This window comes from Trachinotus anak, unplaced genomic scaffold, assembly GCF_046630095.1.
Source record: "Trachinotus anak isolate AG129_WGS33_773 ecotype Australia unplaced genomic scaffold, CSIRO_AGI_Tana_v1 ptg000032l, whole genome shotgun sequence".
In the NCBI taxonomy this organism is placed as follows: domain Eukaryota; kingdom Metazoa; phylum Chordata; class Actinopteri; order Carangiformes; family Carangidae; genus Trachinotus; species Trachinotus anak.
Window position 1 is genome coordinate 17921312 of NW_027273883.1, and position 25798 is coordinate 17947109.

At 41.4% G+C, this 25798-nt stretch overlaps 1 protein-coding gene across 1 annotated transcript; it reads left to right on the top strand.

Annotated features, from left to right (window-relative positions):
- The first annotated feature begins 19516 nt into the window (after nucleotides 1–19516).
- On the top strand, nucleotides 19517–24113 carry sox4b (SRY-box transcription factor 4b). The gene has a single exon (XM_071469579.1). It carries the CDS (start codon nucleotides 20128–20130, stop codon nucleotides 21388–21390), a length of 1263 nt encoding a protein of 420 aa, XP_071325680.1. The 5' UTR covers nucleotides 19517–20127; the 3' UTR covers nucleotides 21391–24113.
- Nucleotides 24114–25798: the final 1685 nt, after the last annotated feature.

Below are 25798 nucleotides of genomic sequence, written 5' to 3' on the forward strand. Positions count from 1 at the left end.
CGTGACATATGAAAGGGAAGAAAATTGTTGCTTTATTAGTGTAATGTTCAACAGTCAATTCACCATAGACTTAATTCAAGAACATTACTGTGCCAAAGTTAACTCCCTGGGGTGCCAGTTATTCCTATAAACTCAAAATGTGACATTATGAATAACACATAAGAAAGACAAGACTCATGTCAGTGATGACAAAACTGAGATTAATTTAGCAACTCTGCAGACTTTGAGAATGCTTGTTTGACCTTTTGTATTGAAGAATGAAACAAAAATGTTAGATGAAATGCAAATTTTACAATCTATAATGATGACATGGTGCCTCTTAAAGGTCTATTGGAACAGAGATGTTACATATTGATCTAACACATTTAATACACACTTTGATATTGTTTAAATCTGGTAAATGGCATGACATTGATGTATTTAGGATTCAATCACATGAAATCTTTGGGAGAGTGGATTTAGCTACATTGATGAATGCAACAAGGAGCCGCACTAAAAAGAAACAGGCAGCAGACAGATTGAGACTCCACGCCGCAACTTTTACCTATTTACTTTTTTGTTCTTGAAGATTTTGGTTTTTAAAAAATATTTTGGACCTTGAATTTATTCCCCTATAAAAGATACAGTGCAGTCCAAGATACAAAAAAATCCAACATATTGTATGGAGGATATTTAAAGCAAAGCACTGCTGCCAAGTGAACACCCTACCAGGTGGAAATGTCAGCTTTTCAGAGATGGAAAGAAATAAAGCCCTAAGACCGGTGAGCATGCATTTCTGAGATAATAGAGCAGATGGAAAGAGAAGGCTAAAACCACATCCACTATTCAGTGTCATACAGAATATGACTTTGTAGGGAGACACGTAGAGCTATAAGGTGAGGACACCAAAAAAAGAAAAAAAAAAAGAAAAAAGAAATAAAGCACCGGAAAAACATACTCAAATAGACGCTATTTAGGCTACTTTAAGAGGCACAAAGCAGAGAGCGTTCTCCAGCTACAAAGTGCTGCAGAGAACTTCTGGGCTGTAATTGACAGCTGGTATTGTCCGCGATGCACTCCATATGATGCTGACAAGCCCAACTGCCGTTAATGCACTATAATAATGTTGAAGTAAGTCCAGTCATGAAGGTTTTCTTAAAGTGTGCCAAGATTTGAGTGACATTTACAAACCAGGCCTCAACAGGACACATGGTAAAAGTAGGAAGAACAGAGGAAGAAATTAAATTACATACAATAGTGGGGAATCTTGACACACAGGCAGACAGCAAACACCACACACAAATTAATGTGATTCACCGTAAGTGGCTTAAAGGAAAGGATGCACAGTGTAGTTGCCATTTACAAATAATAGACCTCTCATATGATGTGGGAAGACAGCAGAATGGGAAGTGGGGGAAGCTACTGGTTCATTGGATGCATGTTTATGTAAAGGTCAACCTTATTATGTTGATAGAGAAAGAGCACAGTGGCCTAAACAAGCTTGTCAACCAAGGCAAGCAAGTATCTGTCAGGGTTACAGCGAGTGGAGGCAGAGTTAGAGATGATTTAGGCTTCCTCAGTGCTACAAAAAGGGGAAATGGCACTCCATTTATAAACTCACTTCATTTCTTGTACAAAGATGTGGAGGCAGGGCGAAGTGTGTGCTGTCTTGGCCACAGAGAGCAATAATGACTGCCAGTGAATCAGACTAAACGCTGTGCAGATGAATATAAAACTCCTTCATAGGTGTATCTTCAATTGCTTTTTTCCACTTAAAAATCAATTACAATATTGGGACACTAGGAAAATTATGAGGTGCTTATAATTGTTACTACTAATGATAATTAATAACTCCATGTCAGCCTCTGAAAATGTGAAAAGTGAAGTGGTGACGGTAGTTGTGTTTGCACTGCACGGTTTTTCTGCTTGTGTGTTTGCTTGTGTGTTGGTGTTGGCCACTGTATTCATCTTATACTATTCTACATGCCCTATAATAACCATGCCCCATATTACACTCACAACATTGGAGCAAGTTCTATTTACTTCACTTCCATTGCTTTCTGTCACTTACAGTAAATGTTTAAACAGTTATATGTGTTTTACAGAATATAGGTAAAACCAGATTCAGAGTGTGTGTGTGTGTGTGGATATGTTGTGTAGTCAATGTTGCATGACAAAAACCAGAAAGAGAGTGGAGAGAGCATAGTATAATGCTGCCATCATGGATGCATAGACATTCACTTTGATGTCTCCCCAATCATGTCTTCAAAAACATGAAAACCAGCAATAATATCTGAATGATTTTGAGACAGCATTTCCGTAAGAAAGCTCTTCTTCTGAATGCTGCTAAAGGTTGGAAACAAGTGGTGCTACAGAGACAGAAATTCCCTCTTCTGTAAGATTTTAAGGAAATGTAGGATTTTGATCAAGCTTATTCAAGAAGGTGAAAGCAGTGTAATTCTGTCTCATGAATAATTCATTTCCTCCCCCTCTCCACCCTTGATTTTCCCTGACAGGTGCCTGTGTGTCCTCTTCCATTACCCATGTCATTTCCTCTCCTTCAACTGCAATCCCCTCTCATGTCCTTAACACTGATCCCTGAGGACTGACATGCAAGTGGAGGAAAGGGATGGAGTGGGAAGAAGGAGGCAGGGAGGGAGAAGGAAATTGTGAGAAAGCGGGGTGAAAAGAAAAAGGGCAAGATGGAGGAGCAATGATATCTTCAATACTTTGACTTGTTAACATTTATACATCAGTAGACTTATAGACAAGGCAGGCAGGAAGATAAATAAGCAATGTCTGAGTCAAAAAGCAAGTATGAAACCTTGCACTTGGACACAGTATAAAACCAGTACAGCCAGATGGACAGCTGCTTAGCCAGGCAGGCAATCACACTTGACTTGACCACCTTGCCAACTATACACTCAGCTACAAAAAGCTGTGAAGCCTGCATGTAAGCCACCAGCTTTCAGACAGACAGCTTTCCATCCATGAGACAATCTGATGAAGCCTAGCTCACCAGCCAGGCTCACAGACAGATAGACAGATAGAGCTGCTGCTGCTTTGGTACTGTTCTTCCCCTCCAGTGACGCTAGATAACAGCATGCAGCTAGACAAAGTAATCCACCATAAAAATACTGTTGGAGCTACCCAGAGATAGATAAATGCTGACAGAGAAGGAGGAGGAGAGGAAGGAGGAGAGAGATAAATATGTGAGGGGAGGGGTTGGAGGGGTGGTTGGACATGGAGGAAAGAGGGTTAAAGAATGGGATGCAGAGAGATAAAGGGAGGGGAGGACAGTGGAGGAGAGAGGAAGCTGTGGGAGATGAAGGGACAAAGGAAAGAGGGCTTGTAGGAGAGGATGAGGAGCACGAGCAAAAACAACACAAGTGTGAAAAGTGACTCTCTTAAATGATTGTTTCTCTGCGTGTTTGTGTGCCACAGACTGGGTTTACACCTTAGGCAGCCACATTCCCCCAGACATCCCAGACAATGGTTGATTAATGGCTGGAAATGGAGAGAAAGCAACAGAACAGCAGGCAAAGGGAGGAAGGGGATGTGGGAAAAAGAGGGGAGCTAAAGGGGGAGGAGGGGTGAGGGATGTGGAGAATGAGTGGAGAGTAAGAAATGGATCTCGGCTCAGGATCAGCTTGCTTTTCTGCCTGCACCCTCCTGTTTGTCTTTGTTTCTATATTTCATTCTCTCTTTTTCATCTTTCTTTCCCGCTATCTCATCCTCTCACTTTCTGTTTCTGCTGGCTCTCTCCATCCCTCTCCCTCTCTCCATCTCTGTCTCTCTCTCTCTCTTTCTCTCTCCCTCTCACTCTGATTTTGACTCCAGACAGTGTTGAATGTAGGTCACCCTGTCTGGAAGCTCCTCTCCCTCTCTCCCTCTCCCTCTCTCTCTGTCTTTCTCGCCATTCATTTATTCCACAGTTCTCTGCAGTTCTCTCCTTCTCCTCCACTGGGGCTTTCTCTGGGCTGGGTGCCGGTTGCTGGACAGCTCGCCTGGCTGGATAACGCTGTACTGGATATGATTTATATTGCATATGGAGACTGCAGAATCTGCACAATCACAAGGCCCGGCTGCATCTATATCCTGGATTGAGAGCGGGAGATTTTCATCGCTTCATCAGCAGTTGCACGCAGGTGGAGACTGAGCATAGCCAGAGCCCAAGGGGTCAGTTTCTGTAAGAGTATTTTTTCGAAGCAGACCAAGGAGAACCCTTTGGCATCGCTCCTGCCTTCTCACTGTCCTCCAAAAAAAGACCCTTGGAACACAGCATGTTCGCTCACTTCCAAAATCCACCACATAGGTCCAAATTTCCTTCTCTTTCTTCCCACTTTTTGTTTGTGTCTTTTTTGGCCGGCAGGCAGGTTGGGTTGTGCATATTCCCTCTGTAATGATGATACTCCGAATCGCTTTGAAACAACTTTCAGCGCAAGGCAAGAAATCAGAAAATCCCCGAAACGTTTTCTTCATTTCACAGCAGCTCTCCATTAAAAAACACCAAAAATGCAGTGCTGTCTAGCTTTCGCTCGCTCCTCGTCTCTTCCCTTCCAAAAAATATGGGAGCAGAGCAGAGAAGAGTGTGTGTGTGAGTGTGTGTGTGTCTGCTTCCCCTGCCTGCCGCAGTGCAGAGCGACTGGCTTGGAGAAGTGAGGGAGGCAAAACGCAGACTGTTGCTAACTCTGTGGTGGCAGACTGGCAGAAAGTGTTTGTGTGTGTGTGTGTGTGTAGCTGGCTGGCTGGCTTAAGTGTTATAGCAGAGCAATCAGCTGAGTCTATCAATCAGTTATCAATCACTGTCAGCCACGGTCGTTCGTCATAACAAATAGCTGTGTGTATTTGTGGGAGGGTGAGTGGGTGTTTTAAGTGGGTGTACACACAGCTGTCATCACCTCACAGATCACACGGACATGTACCCCCCACCCCTGGCCTCCCCCACCACACACACACACGCTATACACAAACACTTATCCAAACTTTCTCGATTGTTCATTTTTCAGTTATACTTTGAGAACATTGCACATGTGAAATCTCAGACTTTTTTTTCCACATTTTTACTCCTTATTACTGTAACTCTTCAAATTCATGACCTCAGTTATTACAGTAGTGCAACCTGCAGAGTTTATTCTATCGAGTGGACCAGGTGCTCGTAGTACACCTTGGCCTGTAACCCTGTTTACCCTGTTGAACAGTGTCTCAGAAGCAGATGTTAAAGTTATTTCAGCAGATGCTTCTTTATTCCTTTTCACTGATAATGAATGGTATCATGTGTGGTTTTAACAAGACCTTATTTAAAGTTATGGAACACATAATGGTGATGTTTAGTACATCAGAATAGTTCAAGTGCACGGAGCCTCTAAAGACCTCTCTCTGAGGAAGACTACCATCTCTGCCTGCTTGTCTGTGTGAAATTACAGGAAATCGCTGTGCCCTTGAATCTGGAGTGTCCAGCATGGATACATAGAAAGAAAGAAAGAAAGAGGATAAAGTCATATACCCTCCAGAGATACAAGGCCTATCATTTTCCTCTCTCCTCCTCTTCTACTCCTCTGTTCTTCAGCCCTTCGGAGAGAAGAGGGCTGACATGTTTCCCCTGTCTCTCAGCAGCTCCTTTGGTGCTGGTATTAGTACACGGTGCAACAGAGCAAGGCTGTCTTGGTAAATGATTATAGTACCATCCAGAGTGCATATGTATGTGATAAATTTGACCTCATTCAGTTTACATATATATACTTGTTTGTGCTGTACTGTATTTAAATAATGTACATAAAATAAGGTGTCAAGAGCCACGATTAACAGTGACAACTTGGTACAACCAGGTGTTGTAAATGGTTATTCCCATCTCATGTGAATATAGAGACTGTCTGTGTAAGCTACAGTTCAGCAGTTGCATTGTAATTAAATTTTACCAGACAACAACAAATATTGTAACCACGCGAAAGCTGAGAACATAGTGTTTATTGAGCAGCACAGTATCCTGAAGGTTAAAAACCTGACGTGGTGTGGTTGGTGTTGTGCATCCAGTGAAAAACCAGGATTATGTGTCTTGTCATTGTATAAGATGCAGTCTTGGTCAGAAAGTCAGTTAGGAAGGACCATCTACTGCAGCCTTGACCATAAAGCAGCAGCTTCCTCCATCTTACTTTTGTTTTTACCCTTTTGTTTCTCCCTGTGAAAAATCCAGAAACCCCTTTACTTCTTCTTTGCCTCCTCCTGCCCAGTCACAGCCAAACAGGCTGCAACCTCCTCAGTCTCACTGTTGTTGTCATAATCTTTATTCCTACAACTGCTCCAAAACCAGAAGCCTTTCTTCTTGATCTCTTTCTTCTTTATTATTTATTTTATTTATTTCAACACACCTAAAGCTGATTTTTTTACAATCAGGAGTTTGGTCTGCTCCTCATCCTTCTTCGCCTTCTGTATCCACTTGCCTTCTGGCTCTCCTCTTCCAGGTCTGCTTTGCAACAAGCTCCTTTCTGAAGCTCTCCACACGACTGTCACATTTGTTTTTCCACAGCTTCTCGCTCTGGTTCTGCTCTTTCTCCTTTGCACTTCGCAGGGCCAAGGTCTGCAAATGTGCCTTTGTCCAAACTTCCCGCTTTTTAGTGACCTGGGTGATCTCCATCTCCATTTCTTTCACTATCTGTTCAAGCTGGCTTACCTTATTTTGCCACCCCTTCATCCGCTTCCTCTAGCTTGGTGGCCCACTCAACCTTGAAATCTTTAAGGTCTTTTTCAAAGGCTGAGCTCATCCTATTGCTGCCCTCCTTCCAGGCAGCACTGATCTTATCATTTTCCTCCATCAAAATGTGGATATAAATATTTCAAAGCAGTCTTTAGACTATCATTCTTTACCTTCTGCACAGTGTTTTACAAAGTGAGGTGATTTCTTTTTCTCTCTGTTTGACTTTCTTCCTGCACTCTATCAAAATGTTCTTCTTAGTTCTTTAAAGCCCTTGTCCAACCTGTGCATATCCTGCTTCTCAGTGAACTCTTCTTTTTTTTTCATGAACCAGTTTTCCTTTCATCTGTCTTCTCTGCTTAGTTTCTAGTTGCCATTCCGTCCCTATAGGGTTGCATTTACACAGCCCAGCCTCAGGTTATCTTCTTCGAGGCCAGTCTCACTCCCAAGTTATCACATATGGACACTTGGTCAAGTTGCCTTGTTGTCACTTTTGAACGCATGCATTTAGTGTCATCTTTCAATGTGCAGTGTAGATTGATAGACTTCCAGTGTCCTCTGTTGACATACTCGGGGCGAGACCGCATTATGGTTTTGAGGTTACAATGAACTTTTTCTGTATTAAACTTCTCAATCCCTAACCAAGTGCTGCAAGTGCCTAAACTTAAACAAAACCACAAACTTTCCCTAACCTTAACCAAAGTGCTTTTGTTTCCTAAAAACTAACCACAGACAGGGGGCAGGGGGATGTGAACCACTGATCTGGCCCCAATCACCTCCAGAGACCACGCTGCTGTTAATAAATTGGCGCTGCATTAATCTAAAATTTATGTTGCCTTTGCACATTGAAAAACAACACTAAAGGGGTATAAAGGGTATATAGTGACACCAAGGTGAGGTGAGAGGCATCTCTGAAGTTTGGCTGTAATGGCTTTGGCCACCAAATATATACATATGTACTTGTAGTTTTTAGCTATAAATACACTCCCATCCATCCATTTCCTATAAATACAAAACTTCCACCTGTGCTACAATTGAAATTGACTATATGAGCACATGAAAACATTGCTGCAGAGAACAATGTTTTTGTTTAATGAAGCATTCAGATGATATGGGAGCAGTCCTCTGATGTGGAAAGTCATCTTGTTTATGTAACAATTTACAATGAATGTGTATTTAATGTATGTGCATTGCAACCACAGATCACCTCACATTTCTGTGTATGAGCATACATGTGTTCCAGTGCTTTTTCAGGGCAGAAGATTCATGACACTTCACTGGACTGAACGGCTGATGGTTATTGAACCTGTGTTGCCAACAGACTGAGGCTCAGTCCCCCAACTTGTAAGTAGGGTGACCATTTCCATAACACCAAAAAGGAGGACATTATGCGGCATATCAATAAATTACTATGGTGTACATAGGACTCTGGTACACTCTCATTTATAGTACAATTGTGAGTGGTTTAAAGATGATGTTTGTTTAGCTGAATAGGCTACACAAACATACAGCGGCCGGACAGGGCATTGAAAATCCGGACTGTCCGGCCTAAAGCCGGACGCCTGGTCACCCTTCTTGTAAGGCATGGCTTTCAGCTTTCAGACTAATATAGCAAGAGCACACAGAGGACATGATTGTCCAGCATTTTATTTTCAAGCTTCAGGCTTTTAGACATAACCTTTGTAGAGAAAACTTTTGTGATCAAGTTTTTGTCTTTGTTGACATAAGTTACATTTGCAGATGTACAGGGAAAGGTTCCACCTAAATTCAATGTGTTTAATCCAACCAAAGTGGTTTTACACTATGGGACATTATTGAATTAAAATACATCACACATCACTGATAGAGTGCTTAGAAGAGGGATTTTAAAGCTTAATAACCTGAACGGAGGTTGAATCACTATGTAGAACTCTACTGAAAGATTATAAGATGGAACAAAATGGCTCTGAAGAATGAAAAACGGAACAACATGGGAACAGAGGGTTAGCCACAGCAGTGTGATTTCACAGAGCTGAGGATGTGTCATTCACCTGATGGAGACTGAGGACACGTAAACACAAGTGACAACCCCTTTAAAACTTCTCGGCCTGACTTAATCTGTCTGTCTGTCTGGCTCCCATTGCCCCATTGCCCCCCTCCCCCCCTTGTCACACACACATACATGTTGTCAGCCACATCCAATGCCTGCCAGGTGTGAAGAGAGAGATGGCAGTCAGTAATTGGTGAGAAAGCACTTTGTCACTTTGCTGGATTACACCCAATATGTTTCTGATACGGTGGATGACAGGGAGCAGAAATCATATTCATCCTTGTTATAGAAACCACAAGGCAAACTCCAAAAGTGAATAAAATGAAATGCAATGTCCCATCTTACTGCCATTTTTAATATAATGCATGCAATGTACTAATTTCATGAAGCTTCCCATTCTGGCATAATGGCAAATAACCAAATAGTTGTTGGTATGCCAAGCAACCACCACCTACAAATTATGAAAGATAGTCATTTTATAGTCTATTGAATTTACCTGAGATCTGCATGACTGCTAGAGAAATTGCTTTTTATGCATAACTGCATAATATTTACAAGATATGTACAAGTTCAGGTAGTCTCGTACTAATTAGTAAAAACACAATAACAAGAAACAGTTACACCTTGCTCATACATCCAACCTTAGAGTCTTGCAACACAACTCGGAATCCTCCTAAATGGTAAAGTGTCCTCTTACTGTAATAGCTATTTAAAAAGCAACATTCATTGATGGATTCAGAGAAATCTAAAGAGAAATGGCAAGGTTGACCCCATTGCTATAAATAACTTTGTTTCTTCCTGTGTATGCTGTGAATAGTTCACAGGTGACCAGTCTGTGTCAGCAAATGTGAAAAAAATGAGTGTGAAAAGGAAAAAATAAATAGGACTACATTAAACCAGATTAGATAAATTAAATTAAATATAATAAAAAAATAATAATTGAGTTTAATAAGAATTAATTATGTAATTAATTTGAATTGAAAAAATGTTAGTTAAGTTAGATTACAAGAAAAAAAAAATGAATCAAATTAAAATATAACAAACATAATTGATATATTAAATTACAATTTTATTTCATTTTATTAAAATATATTAGAATTTCAATTGAAACAAAATAAAAAATAAAAATTGGCTTCAATTGTAATAAGTTTTAAAATTTAAGCAAATCAAAAATCATCAGTATTGCAAACTACAGCATTTTTCCAGTGTCAAACTTTGACACTGGTGAGCAAATTTGATTCTTATTGACTCATCCACCATCAAAATATGCTTTTAAAAATGTATTATTGTATTTTTTTCAAAATGCAGATGTGATAAGGGAACATCGCATACCTGCAACATTTGACTGATTATGAGCAGGTAAAGGTAAAGGTCTCCATCACTTTGCTATCCTACCAGTCCTGCGTTCCCTCATCCAGGTCATCTTCTGGACCAGGGTAGGAATGATGGGCATGGCCGTCACTGCCCCTCCCTCTGGCCATGATGCCCTGAAAATCCTTGTACGCCACTGTGGCCCTTGTGCCCATGGTACTGATAAAAGCTCAAGGTTGCATTAAAAGTCCTTGTAGGTTGGATTGGTTGTGTGCATATACTGTACTGCTAATGTCTGACTAAGTCTCTGCTTCAGTCGCCAGCGTCACCTCTCTCTCTCTCTCTCTCTCTGTCTTTCTCCCCTCCCGCTTTCGCCTGCTGCACACACAGCCTGCATACTGTATCGTAACAATATTGTGTCACAAACTTGTCAAACTTACAGCGGATCTTAAGATGATAAATCAGTCTATTAGCCTGTTTACTTGCGACTGCTGCCTCTTAAAACTTAATGTGCAAGTTTAGTTCCACATGTCTGTGCATTCATATCATGCTGCAAATGATCTCAGAACGGCTGGTATTCTCTCCGCTCGACAAGCTCTAGCCCTTGTCTATGGGACACGATCACACCCACAAAAATGAGAGAAAGTATAGGTATAATGGGAAGTGAATGAAGTCAAGCTAGCTCCCAGAGACAATACCCTAGTACTGCCCCAAGAGGGCAGGAAATTAAATCATGAATGCAAACAGGCATCAGACCTTTAAAGGGACAGAACGCTGTTGTGAGATCATATGTAAGGAGATATATCACTTCCACATCAGTATCATTCTGACTGATGTCAAGCACTGCCTACTTTGCTTGCTCTGACGGCACGCCACTGAGTTGAATATTTGAACTTTACTAGGCAAATTAATTTACGTGAGTTTGACACTTGGAGACTGTTTTACATTCATCTGCTGAAAGTAAAAAAATTCTCAGAAATTAAATATATTTACATATTTATTGATTCTGGTAAATTGATACATCATAACATGATGCATCTTAAATTGACACATGATAACAGACTTCATCTTAAAACATGTATTTTTTATTTATCTTAAAAAGTGAATAATTCATGATTTTCAAGTCATTTTTAATATTTTCTTGTTTTTTTCAAAAAGACAAGTTTATTTATTTGCAGGCATCAAATCACTCAATGGCCTTTGTACCCTAATTTTTTTGTGACACCAAAGGCCAAATGAAAGCCCCTAAGAATAAGTGGTAATTCACTTACCCTTTTCTGGACAGTGGTGGCACTGACCACAGCTGAAATAAAAGCTGCATATATAAGCATTCTCCCCTGCTTTCATCTTTGGCATTCCAGTTGGTGACGACAGATTCGTCACCCCTTTTTTTTTTGTTTGTTTTGTTTTTTGTTTTTTGGACCTGTACAAACAACAGGAGAATGTGACACGAGCTGGATGGAGCAATCGGATCTCAATTGGATCCCAAAGTGGACACAGGAGACACATATTAATACCAGGTGTAAATGTAAACAGGTTAAAATCATATCTCATCTCATAAAATCATATCATATCTCTGTCCCTAATGTCTCACAGACCTAGGACCCACTTTTAATGTGCCCCTGAGAGTATTTCCTAACTCATCCAATTATTTAGGCGAAAGATGTTTTGTGAATATAGCCCCTACTTTATGATTGTATCTTTGACAGTGTGTATAATATATACAAAGTCACTGAAATGTCAACAATGGTAAAACAATGATAACACTGACATTCATTAAAAATGTATACTATATAAGAAATGCAGACATGGTTGTCTTCAACAATCACCCAAACTTTAGCAATCATATTGAACAGCTCTTACATAAGATTGACAGAAGTCTTTCTTTCTTTCTTTCTTTCTTTCTTTCTTTCTTTCTTTCTTTCTTTCTTTCTTTCTTTCTTTTTTCCATTGACCCTGACCCTGATATTGACTGACTGCACCATCAAGCTCCTGAAAGAGCAGAGCTCAACTTACGTTATGTCGAAGCCATCTGTGTGTATGTGTGTGTGTGTTTGTCATCCATGCTCTGCAGGAGATAGTGGATCTCAAGAGATATGAACCACACACACATGCTGCCGCCTCATCACCTGAGGTTCACTCCTGGGACCCTTCCGCATGTGTCATCCATGCAGTCGGCCTGGGGTTAGGAGGCATCTCAAGAGAGGTATGACAAACCCACACACCCACCCACACACACACACACACACACACACACACACACACACACACACACACACACACATTCTCCCAGGAGTAAAGGTTGGAGGTGACAAGGTGACACCATGTCTCTCTGATACCTGGTTTCTGTCAGAGCTCAGTGACAACTGGTCACCTCTGACTGGACACACACACACACACACACACACACACACACACACATACATGCACACACACAAATGCAAATTCACACATACAAGCATGCACAATCATGCAGACTTGACATATCTGCCCACCCACACACATACAGACAGAAAATGTGGAGATGAACACAGGTATATGCACACAAATACATAAATGCAGGAATATGCACACAGAACACATCCCACTGTTCACACATCTCTGATTTATGCCTCTCTACAGCATTGCACGGCAGAACAGTCTTCTACAGCAATGTCAGAGAGCATAGTGTCTTGCATAGTGGCACTTTCCACATGAAGGTCAGATGCAAAATGGCATAAGGACTTTAATATACTTGTGCCACATGAAGTGTGTTTTGCTGTAAACTCTCAGAAAGACAGGGAGTTGTGTTATTCCTTTGTCAGCAAAACTAAGCCTTTTAAACTCTGCTCTCTCTCTCTCTCTCTCTCTCTCTCTCTCTCTCTCTCTCTCTATATATATATATATATATATATATATATATATATATATATATATATATATATATATATATATATATATATATATATATATATATGAACTGCCTGAGAAAGTTAAAGTAAATTGGGTGCAATCCTAAATATTCTTGTGCACATCACGTATACTGTACATAGCTGTTGACATGCTATGTTGAATTCATCACTTTGCCATCCAGGTTCAGTCTCTTTATAAAGAGACAGAAATATTGATTATAGCTAAGTTATGCATGCCTCTGAAGCTGACAGTGTTGCTATGCAACAAGTACACTTTTGGGCAAAGAAATGATGCAGCAAGATATGAAAACTAATGAGCAAAACACTTAACACATGCATAATGTACAGCCCCACTGATGCTGAAACTTTGTTTCAGGCTTTTACAAAAATAAGGTTAAATATTCGGCATTGCCTTTGCACACACATGCATGACATCATATCAACTCATAACATTGTGCAAATATAAGAAATATTTGAAAATGCAGTGATCTTAGATGTATTGGTTTGTCACACATTTACCTGCTGAATGACTGTGTGTTTGTGTGTGTGTGTGTGTGTGTGTGTGTGTGTGTGTGTATTCCACTTAATCACTACCTCCATAGTTTAGCCCTGCCTGTATTTGCTATCACCGACAGAAACAACCTTGAAATGCGACAGATGTTCAAATTCACCTTGCTGAACTTCACAAATCAAAGCTAGACCACTAATAATGAGCTCTTGTCAGTTGAGAAAGAGGAGGGATTGTGAGGGTTAGGTACACACACACACACACACACACACAGACACACACACACACACACACACACACACACACACACACACACACCTTCCCACACCACCAATCATTAACAGCTAAGCTAGGGTCACACATTGCAGCTGCTCTTTCTGGATAAGATAAGACTTTGACTGCTGAGAGTGTGTGTGTATGTGTGTTTGTGTGTGTGTGTATTTATGTCTGCATCTTTGTCTGTATCTGTGCCTGAAAACACCTGTTCAAACAAAGCTTTAGAAATACGACTGAATAAATACATTTCATATATACAGTAACCAGCCATCTGTCTGTTATAGGGTTGTAAAAGATTGTGTGGTGAACATTGACTTTGATGACAGTAAAAATATAATAAATCAAAGAGCTTAATTGTATGTACTGTAGTTTAGTGATACATGCTGTGGGCCCAATTATCTTACAGGTACATAATGTTTTAATTAGGTAAAGTGTTTATTTTTCCTTACCTGTGTCTGCACAGTGGAAGAAAAGGAGCAGTGGGGGGTACTCCAATGGTCCATTGCAATTTTGGTGTCAGCGTTTTGCACGTTCTGCCACCAGGGTCAACAGTGCAGTACGCACAGGGCACCTGTGGAGTTTTCCTTATTTTGCATCCACATCCAAATTCACATGAGCCCCTTTTATTCTTGTTTTGTTTGTTTGTTTCAATTTCATACTGTCTTCAACCTCTAGCTGCATAGAAGTTTTTTTTTCTTTTTCAATCACAGCAGTCATGCCATGATGAAATGCAGAATAAAGATTTTGGATTCTCACCAGCATATCTAATCCAGCACAGCTTTCACATATGACATCCCTCTCTTTCTGCTGATTAAATCCCTTTGAAGGAAGCAGGTATGTGGTCCATCTACAGCCTCTAATTTGAGTGGCATGCATTGACAAAGTGTGATTATACACATCAGATCCACTGCTTATCTGGATTGACTCTTGTGCAACCAACATCATGCTGTTGTAAAATAACCATGCGGATTTCTGTTTGTATGTGCACATCAAAGTTACTGCCCATCTTGGTATTCTGCACAGAATGCCAGGCAGTGAAAATGAATGCAATGCAAGTAATCAAGAGTGTTAGAGATGGTGACATCCTTGGGACGCATGGGGACACAGAGTTCATTCAGCTCCATGAAAAAATCCTTAAACATTTAAAACTTCTCGTCTCTTTACGTTGCTCACACCCCTTGGGATGGTGAATTCCCACCAATGCCCTCTCTCTATCGTCAGTACCTCAACACTGGGTTACAAGAGGCAACAGCTGCATGTGGGTAAGGCAGTGCCTGAAGCATCACAGTCTTAATTGCAATAGAGGTCGACCTGTGGCTGTAATGAACAACATGATGTGGTAGAGTAGAATCATAATTGCTATTATAACTGTGTTGATTTTACTTAAGGCTGTTGATTACACTGCCAGACATTTCCCATTTACTTGACGAAACATTTCTCATTGTAATATCATCATATTTTAAGAGCAGTCATGAAAGCGTATTTTATTCTCAATTTTTCCTGCATTTTATTTATTCCTTTATGTCTGGATAACCCTTTGTTTTTAGCATAGTTCTTTAACAGAGTGATTTGTTTGGCTCAACAACTTTTGCAATAGATCAGTTACTGTAGTTATGATTCAAAGTTTAAGCAGGCTGAACTCTAAGCAGGGTTTGTGACAGCCGGTCAATATACGGCTCCATCAATATTTAATATGGGAAGATTTTAAGTTTTCATGAAACGGACTGAATGTACTAAGTGTGGGTGGCTGGCCATATGGTGTCAGTGTTCTGAATAACAGATGACCTAAGATCAGATTTATGTTGAGTGGGAGATGGGGGGGAGAAAAGAAAAAGAGATGGGGGTGCTTTGGCAACACCGTTCATCTAACATTCATGCCAATAAAACAAACCGAGCTAAACTGAGCAGAGAGGGGGTAGAGGGCTGAGAGATGGAAAGTAGAGGCAGAGAGCAGAGACAGAGGAGGGAATGAGAGACAAGTGAGAGGAACCAGCACAGACAGAGAGAAGAGGGAGGATGGTGAGAGAGAACAGAGAGTGAGCGGGGCTTCCTGCTACACTGGAGCCTGTGTAATGATGAGACCAAGTCTTTCACCGAAATAAAACTTACATACCAAGAGTCTGACATCCTCTCAAACCAAAACAAAATTCTATGCTTGCTTGAAGAAAAACTGAAATTTCCACGGGAGAAGTACAAAAATGTCAGAGCATGTGACAGCCTGACGGGAAAACAGGTGGAACAACACATGAAACTGCTCCTAAAACATGTGCCTCCTCTTTTTGAGCTTGACTTCATCTCTTTTCTTTTATAGTTGTCATAATCACCGTTACGTATACTTGTCACTCTATGTCTCATCTTATGATTCATATATTTTATTTTCCAATCATTTGTTTGAACAGACTTTTTCTTTTGTGGTATTTATAGTTTCATTAGTAGTTTTTCATGAACTATAGTAAGGTAGTTGTACATATCACTTGTGTGGTGTCTATAGTTTAGTAATATGCATAACATTTCTTGAGTAACTTTCCTATATTTCTGAACTTACATGGTAAACCTTGTACATCATACTTTGACAGGAGTGAACTTAATTGTGGTCATACTAATAAAGTAAGATTGAATTTGGCTGAGAGTGAGAGAGAGAGAGAGAGAGAGAGAGAGAGAGAGAGAGAGTGCAAGACAAGTAGTTTGAGAAGTGAAGTACATGGGGGAGGAGAAAGAGTAGAGCGAGAGAGACAGAGTGAGAAAGAGAGTGAGGACAGACAAAGAAAGGGAGGAGTGAGGGGGGGGGGGGGGGGGGTGAGAGGGGGGTGAGTGAGAGACACCCAAAAGAACACCTGTTGAGATTAGGGTTGGCACGCGACCCACTCCAACTCGCGTGGCAGCTGCACCTCACTGGAACAATGGCAGTAAAAGAGGGAGGCAGAGAAAGCGAGAGGAAAGTTTGAATGCACTACTTATCCTTTCAGGTCATGTGCGTGCGCGCGCGTGTGTGTGTGTGTGCGTGTGTTGCATACTAATGTCTACACTGTGAGAGAGAGGGAGAGAGAGAAAGAGAGAAAGAAAGAGAGACAGAGAAGTGTGGGTAGCCAAGAAAAAGACATGCATTCAAGTTAACTATAAGCCAAAACTAGGCGAAAGGTCTTATTTATCTTTGGGTTGTAGAAAACAGAATAGAATAGGATAGAATAGAAAAGAAAAGAATAAAATGGAATAGAATAGAAGAAGATAGAGGACACCTGCTCACAGCACTGAATAAGGTGTTAGCTTCCAAAGCCTGCCAGCTGTCACTCCAGGTGCACAGATTCTAAGAGTTTGCTTGGGAGAAAAAGAAGATGTACACTACTTGAAAGTTTTAGAGGACTGCAGCAGGGACTTACAATGTGCCTGTGGTCAATTTTACACACTTTATACTTACCTTAGCACATTCCCACTGGGATGTTCTTGCTTTACGTTTCTACAGTATCTTTTTATACCTTGGTGTGTGATTTAAACAACCTCTTAAGGCTAAGACCTGCTTCAAGGCATAGCCACTTCTCTAAGCTTTAACACTTTCCTGTAGTTCCTTATTAAAATGGCATTGAGGAGCGGTGTGAGTTTATGAGTTAACATTCTTATTTCCATTGCAGTTCTGCTCCATGAACACACAAATTGGAGCCCAATTACCCATTGCTTTACTTGGATGCACTGCAGATATGAGGCCATATTGAATATAATTGTACCCAGTGAAATGCATCCAGTAACGTTGGTGACTGTACTTTCATACTAATTTCCCAGTGGTAATCCAAGTCACCTCTGACTCTCCTTTCATTTAGATACAGAACATCTGACCATCTCTCTCTCTCTCTCACACACACACACACACACACACACTCTCTTTCTCTTATATACACATGGGGACCCACTTTCATTTTCATTTCCAATTCATTTCATATTTTGGCATTTTCATGAGCAGAAACGTGTTCTCTTGGAAGCTGAGATCATTACAGTGGTGACTGATTTCAAACTGAGCTGATTTTACACCAACACTAAAGAACCTTTTTCTTCCTTATTTCACTGCCTGTTTTACCTAACCGCAGTCATGACATCCTTACTCTAACACACACGCACACACACACATGCACTGCACAACAATCACTTGCATACCTCCCTATCGCACAGAGACATTATGTAATTCACCCCTGCTAACTATTCTGGATGCTCGGTCTGATCTCTGTTACCCTCCCTGAAATTCTCTGCAGCAAAGCCGAGCTGAGTCCTCTTCGGCTCTGCGACGCCATCTAGCGACACTTCAACCCCGCACCGTAGTCATTACTTACAGAGTCTGGTTGTGCCCCTTGTCATTCCTCCTTTCGTTTTTTGTAACTCGTTGCTGATTTAAAAGCGAAATAACCTGCTCATTATTTTACAGGGAACATCGGAGGTTATGATATAAAGGTGTGTCATTATTTTTAAAAGCAAAAGGGAGTAATAAATTAGACGTAAGAATTTGTATTGGTAGTTATCATAATTAGAATAGTGTAACGTTGGGATTGCGATTTTACATTTCTGTGGTAAGAGTGAGTGGTTTCACTGACTGATAATAGAGATAATCCATCATCCATTTTTTTTTTTTTTGGTTTACACAACTTGCGTCTTGTTTTGTGATACATTTGGTACAGTCTCCTCCGTGCGTAAAAGTAATATCTTGTGCGTAAAAACGCTGCGCCGAGCGTTTTTCTGTCTTATTTGTGTTACTTCACACGGGAAATTACACTTGCTGTCAGTTTAGAGGTGTGCGGATGTGTGTGCCCCCATACTGGCAGATTCACACACAGCCGCCTGATTCTCTGCCTCCCTCTCTTCCCTCTGTCTGGTGTGCCTGAGAGGGGTTGGTTCGATGTGTGTTATGTGACAAAGGACCGCCCAACCCCGCCTCAGAGAGAGGGAGAGGGAGAGAGAGAGGGAGAGAGGTGAAACCGCGGAGCATATACAGCTTGGCTTGGAGCCGTTTCTCACACCAGCCTAACGATCATGATGTGTCCAAGAGACATTTCCCTGTTTGTGACGCGCTCAGTGAGAGAGGCTCAACTGTTGAACATGGTCTAGTTCAGCAGCGTGTCGGTGACACATGACCTAGGTCAGCGACCACCTGTGGCCAGACAAGAGCCAGTTAAAACAGTTATCAGTTATATCAATTATTAAAAGTCCCCTCGTTTCTGCCAGCAGCCCTAATCACATCAAATATACAGTACATAATATCAACATCACAGTGCGTTAGCCTTCAGAAGTGGAGGGAAATGGTTTCACTCTCCACTACATCTTGGAGTCATTGTAAACATTACGTAAAGCATAACTACATCTGCGCTGTTAAAGTGCTCTGGTTCCAGATTCTCCCTCGTCAATAATATAGATGAGCACCACTCGTGACACCAAGGAGCTTAATATCACAGGGGTATATTTCTTTTTACTCGCTATCACCCTGGCAACGCAGTGGCACAAACTCAGTGTTAAAGTTTCCATATGGTGAAGTATACTTGGGTCCCCATATACATGTTAATGGTCTACACATGGGCTGGTGGTAACACAGTAGAAAGGGGGGTGGGGGTGGGGGGGGGTCCATAACATAAGCCAGTGTCTCTTTAAAAAAAATTGAAGTTTCTTCTTGTTGTATTCTGGAATGAGGTCAGACACGAGGCTCCTCATTGCACGCGCTGATTATTATTAGATTCCATTTTGGGCCAATCAGCTGCGAGGGGGGCGTGGTTTTGGCGCAGAGCAGGGTAGCGACAGCGCGCCATTGGTGGATTTTTATCGCCGTTGTATCTCGGGAAGGGATAAATGCAAGCAAAGGGGGACCGGGTCTGGAGGGCTGCTTGAAACTCGACTGCAGGTCTGCAGATGGAAGGCGGACAGTGTAACTCGCTCTAGGTTTCCTTTTTTTTTTTTTTTCCTCCCCACCATGCATGACTTTTGTTTCTAGGAGAGGGGACAGAGTTGATGCAGAGAAAAGCACTTACTTTACACACTGTACTTTGGGAGCCATTTGTAGGTGCCCGGGCGCACGGTGTGGCACTCAGCCTGCGCTCTGCAGCTGCATAGACTATGTTCAGTCACCACACGGCTGAATTGATTTTGTAACACAGAAGGAAGAGACTGATAACTGGGTACACAGTGAAGAGTGGGCTATACTGTCCGTGTTGTTTTAACACCTACAGAAACCTGGAAATTAAACTTTTTTTTTTTTCACACATCCAGCCTTTTCAGGCTTCTCTGGACTGAACTGTTGCCGAGTTTACTGTACATCTCAGGAGTGAATTATTTCTTTCGCTTTTTTTCTACTGAGCTGAGACTGTGAAGAGGGGGAGAAAATAGCTGAGCTTGCTTTAAAGTGAATTGGAGGACCAAGAAGAGGGGGAGAGAAGGAGCAAGTACACCGCTCTCCCTCTGAGTGTAACCGGGCAGCATGGTGCAGAAAATGAGCCATACAGAGAGCACCGCCGAGGCGCTGTCCTTTTTCGCTGGGGATTCGAGCTCCGACTCCGGGGCGTGCATGGATCTGGACCCGGCCGCCTCGCCTCTCTCCCCTGGCTCCACAGCTTCTTCGACCGGGGACAAGCTGGGAGACAACCCGGCATGGTGTAAAACTCCAAGCGGCCACATCAAGAGACCCATGAACGCATTCATGGTGTGGTCGCAGATAGAGAGGAGAAAGATCATGGAGCAGTCTCCGGACATGCACAACGCTGAGATCTCCAAGAGGCTGGGGAAGCGGTGGAAGCTGCTCAGAGACAGCGACAAGATCCCCTTCATCCGAGAGGCGGAGCGGCTCAGGCTCAAGCACATGGCGGACTACCCCGACTACAAGTACCGGCCGAGAAAGAAGGTAAAATCAAGCGCCTCTAAACCTGGCAGTAACGGAGACAAGGGAGAGAAAGTCAGCAGTAGCTCTAACAACACCAGCACTAAGACATCCTCATCGTCGAGGAAGAATGGATCCAAATCACCCAGCAGCAGCAAACCCCACAAATCACTTTTCGGGAGCAGCAGCAGTAGCACCAAAGCTTCACCGTATGCCTCTGAGCACCCATCAGAGCACCATCACAACTCCCTCTACAAGTCGAAATCCGTGTCCTCAGCAGCCAAGCAGATACCAGAGGGCAAGAAGCCCAAGCGGGTGTACGTCTTCGGGAGCAGCGGGGCCAGCTTGAGCGTCAGCCCCACGTCCTCTGTCGTAGTCCCGGCCAGCCCAACGCTCAGCAGCTCGGCGGACTCCAGCGATCCGCTCAGCCTGTATGAGGACGCGGCCAGCGGCAGGGAGGAGGGAGCCGACTCCCCCAGCAGCAGCAGCAGCAGCAGCAGCAGCAGCAGCCTGGGCGGGTCTTCGGAGCGCCATGGCGGGCACACATACAGCAGTCGGCGGGCTTCCTCGCCGACTCCCTCCGGCTCTCACTCCTCCGCCTCGTCCCACTCGTCCTCCTCCTCTTCCTCGGAGGATGAAGAGTTCGAGGACGACTTGCTCGACATTAACCCGAGCCCCAGCTTTGACAGCATGTCGCTGGGGAGCTTTGGCTCCTCGGTGCTGGACAGAGACTTGGATTTGAACTTTGAGTCCGGCTCCGGGGGCTCCCACTTCGAGTTCCCCGACTACTGCACGCCCGAAGTCAGCGAGATGATCTCCGGGGACTGGCTGGAGTCCACCATCTCCAACCTGGTGTTCACGTACTGAGTGAGCAAAAAAGCAGACAACGACAGGTAATGTCCTGCGCGCAAAACATGACCACAAACAGAAACAGTGGCTCCTGGTACAGTGGGTGTAATAGTTTGTGTTGCAACTACACCAGACTAGCAAAGAGCCACTGAAACTACCCCCCGTCCCCTCTCGTCCATAAAGGCAAGCGATGCGAGTCCTTGGAAAGCTCAACTTTAAAGCGAATAACTTGCTTTTTGTACTTTTCTCTGGATGCGTGGACTGTGGGACTTGGTACAACCACGAAAGTGGAGGGAGTGCAAAACAAGGGGAGAGACAAGGAGAGGCAGACAGGGTTTCCTGCTTGAGAAGCGCTTCGTCCTGGACTGTTTTGAACTGAACAACTTAACTGTGATTGATTTGCACGTAATGCGGCCCGCCGTTCACTTAATCAATGTTGTTGCTGACTTTAAAAAAAAAAAAAAAAAAGGGACATTTCACAACTTTTTACCAATCGCCAAGTGAACTTCACCACTAAAAAGGTACAGAAATAGGACTGTCGTGCGACATTTTTTTTTTTTTCTTGTGGTGTGTCACCGAAAGGAATTTTTAATGAAACCGAGGTGGGTTGATGTTTTTTTAAAAGTCGAATATTTTCTCAAAAGCAAAAAACATGTTAAGCATGATAGCCTACTTTGTTCCTATCTTGTGCTGAGATTTTCTGTAAGACTGTCGAGCAGTTAAAAAACTAGTATTAGGATTATTTAAATGGGTAGGTGGCGCTCGCTTCGGTTTTTCTCTTTAAAAAAAAAAAAAAAAAAAAAAAAAAAAGGACATTGAAATAATCACCAGCTGTTGTAATTTTTCAAACTTCAGGATTCAAACGCAACTTCAAATCTGTGCTGAACTTTATACACGTGTTCTCTACGATTCAGGACCAAAATTCTTTAATGTTAATTTCAGATGATAGTTATAGAAATCCTCACCGATTTTTTTTTTCATCTTCTGAGCTTTGTTTTGTACATGTATTCAGATGCCATTTTATATGGGATGTTGTATTTATATACTGGGCCAAGCGTTTTTGACTTGATCATTTTTTATTTCTTGTATACATGATCTAATCCTGTTTTTTTTTTTTTTTTTTTTTTTCTTACACGGTTGTTTGTCTGTATGTCTGTGTCTGTCACATTTCCTTCTCAGGCGAAGGGCTAGAGTTTTAAAAACACACAACTTTTGATTTCTTTTTATATTTAAATGTACACACTTTTGGACACTTAAAAGAGAGGAAACAGTTTGATTATTTTCTCAGTGTATTTTTGTACAAATCTATATAGAAGATGGGGGAGTCAACAATCGGTGTGTGTAGCCTACTAATACAGCTGTATTGGATTTCCTAATTTTTAATACCCCGGCAGGCTGGTTTTCATGCTGCCTTCAAGTGCTCATGGCAAGCTCGTATGTATGCTTTTTGTTGCCTGTTCAAATGCTTTTGCAAGGACAGACAGCAAAACACACCTTATATCACAGTGTTGCCTATGGCTTGATTTTAAAAAGTAAAGGCGCCAACCGACTTTTTTACTGAGAAGAGGAGATAATATGAATCAGGTAGCTATGTAATTGGTGTTTTAATTCACTAATTTGGCAAAGTTTATTTGACTTTTACCAGCAAATACTGACAAAACCTCTTTGATGTTGAATCCCTGAACATCCCATATTGTCAACAGGGGCATGAGATACTTAACGATCCAGTTATGAGGATGCAGTTACGATTTTTCCGACAGCACTTGAAGGCAGCACCAGCCTTTGTATCAGCCTACCTTCTACGTTTACAGTGCTAGTCTGCAGGCTCCTTAAAGACACAGGAACGCATTATTTCTAGAGGCTGTTCCTGTGGACCCTGTGGGTTTAACAGCATCACCATCTTCAGCAGCCACTTGTTTTTTTTTGTTTGTTTTTTTTTTTTTGCATTTTCAGTCAGATATCTTGCCTATGACAACAAATGAGGAGATTGTAGCTTTAAATTTGACTTATTTCTTGATGTTTTCATTAATTGATGTCAAATTTGCCAATCAACCACTGGATTGAACAGGCTGTCAATATAGCAAGCAACAAGAATGACAACATCAAGCATATTCAAATTTCTGACTTGAGTTCCGCAACACCTACTTGTACTGCGTTTCTCATTGTATTTGAATATATAATCTTTTCTACTTGTCGGCTAACTATTAGCTAATAATTGTTTTAGTATCTTTATGGCATGGTGAATAGCATTTGTATTTCAGATTCAGGTTATTAGCTGTTGTGTTTTTCAGAAAAAATGAAAAAATGAGGAAAAAACCATGAAACGTGAACTCGATCTTTGTATATTTGACTGTATCATAAAGCAAAAAGATTGTGTGTTTATGTATGTTGTTGCTATCGAGGACAGGCACTGTCTAGAACTGCTATCTTTTACACATCCTTACTTACATTTAAGGTGGTCAGTTCAGGACTCTTTTTTTTATATATATATGAAAGCATTTTTAAATATATTAACTTTATTTTTCATCCATCCTGTGCAATATGCTGTGTAGAATTATCATTTATTGTCTCTAATCATGCCATAAACAAAGGGCCCACCCTTTTTTTGAGACTCAGAGAAAGGGGGGGGGTAAACTCATGCCAGCTAAATTGTGTCCATTCACTGCCTGTCAGATTGTTGATATAAACTTGTGTACAGAACTTTTTCAAGGAAGGATAATAAATATCAGCTGGAACTGAAACTGAGACTCTTTTCTTAATTCTTGAACTTTTTCTTTGACAATCAGTGGTAAAAAGTGACACAACTGTGTTAACCTATTAGATTCCATAAATAACAGCACAATGGTTGATAGCAACTCCTAATTATCATCGCCAGCTTTCTGCAGTGATTAGTGTGCCATTGGTCTTTTGATAAAGATACATAATGAAAGTAATAATTTACACAGGGGTCCATCAAAGCTAATGACTCAGCTTATCACTGCACCAGCTTTTTAGTTAGTAACTTTTCCTATGGTGAAACATAATGCAGCTGGATATAAAAATGACAGTTAATAGCAAACCATATTATATGGATCACATCAACAGAAATGGGATTTGTTTTTCAAAGTTTCACATTAAGTTAGTATCGTCCGATAGTCTGCCAAGCTTTTGGCAAGTTCATCACTGAGCTATGAAAGATCACACTTTTTTCCCCCAGTTACATTACAATAGGCAGAACTGACTTTAAGTTTTATAGCAGCCCCACCCCCTCTACAGACTTGGGATGGTCTTGACACTGTAAAGCCTTCAGGAAGCTCACAACACCAGTATGGAGACAAGAAATGCATTTCTAAACAGTAGACTCAGAGAGAGCAAAATCAATAAGATTTTTTTTTAACCCTATACCCATAAGGCTTAAGTCTACACCATGCATTCAAAATGTATCTTAGAAGGAGAGTGTTATTATGAGGTCAGATGATTATATGGCCATATGACATGACCTAGCTCAGGAATAACTGAGTCTCCAATGCTGCAGTAGACTGATTCTTCTAACTGTGCTGCATGGTTTGTTTCCCATCAGGAAGAAACCACATAAAAAGCTTTATTTAGTCTGTTTTCACAACCATGCATCATTGATTTGTGGCTTAAACCTTTAAGAATCAAATGCATTATGCAAAATGTAAAGCCATTTTGATACTGCATGAAAAGAGCAAATAGTTTAGTGTCACTTGCGGTAAATACAGTACACAGGTTGTACCCCCACCAACAATGAAGCACACTGATTAACCTGTCCCTCAGATTATCTTTTGGTTTGAAGATGTGGATCTTGAGAAATCCCAACAAATACTTCATTTTTAAGGAGAACACAAATTATTACAGGCTTAAAACACAAGTAACAATGGACTCATAGACAGATTAAAAATATGATGCACATTGTTCACTGATTAGAAAAACGTTTGCTGGATGCATCCCTCGTCACCCTCTAGAGAGTCAATACCCTTCATACTTATACTAAACCTCAAAGTCTCATCTTAAGCCAAGAGTCCAGCATGAACAGGTTATGACAACTGATAAAGCTTCACAGCAGGGGACTACTATTTATACATGTATACAATGGTAGCATATCCATTCACATAGAAACCGTATTATACAGAGTATGAAGTGATGAAGGTGAGCAGTTTTACCACCTTCCCATGACTAAGAGCACTGTTTCATTACAAATGTGGTTCTTAAGTGGCCTATTTGGGTTTGTCTAATAGTCTAATTGCCTAAAATACAAGCTGAGCCCACATACTAGAGAACTAGAACTATGGCTAGGTGATAAGGGATGGCTGGGATAAAGGCTGTTTATGGCAGGATACACAATTATCAGTTGAAAGGTTCAATCTTCCTGGGCTTCACCCCAGGTGAACTGATGTTCTACTCTATTCTATTCTATTCTATTCTA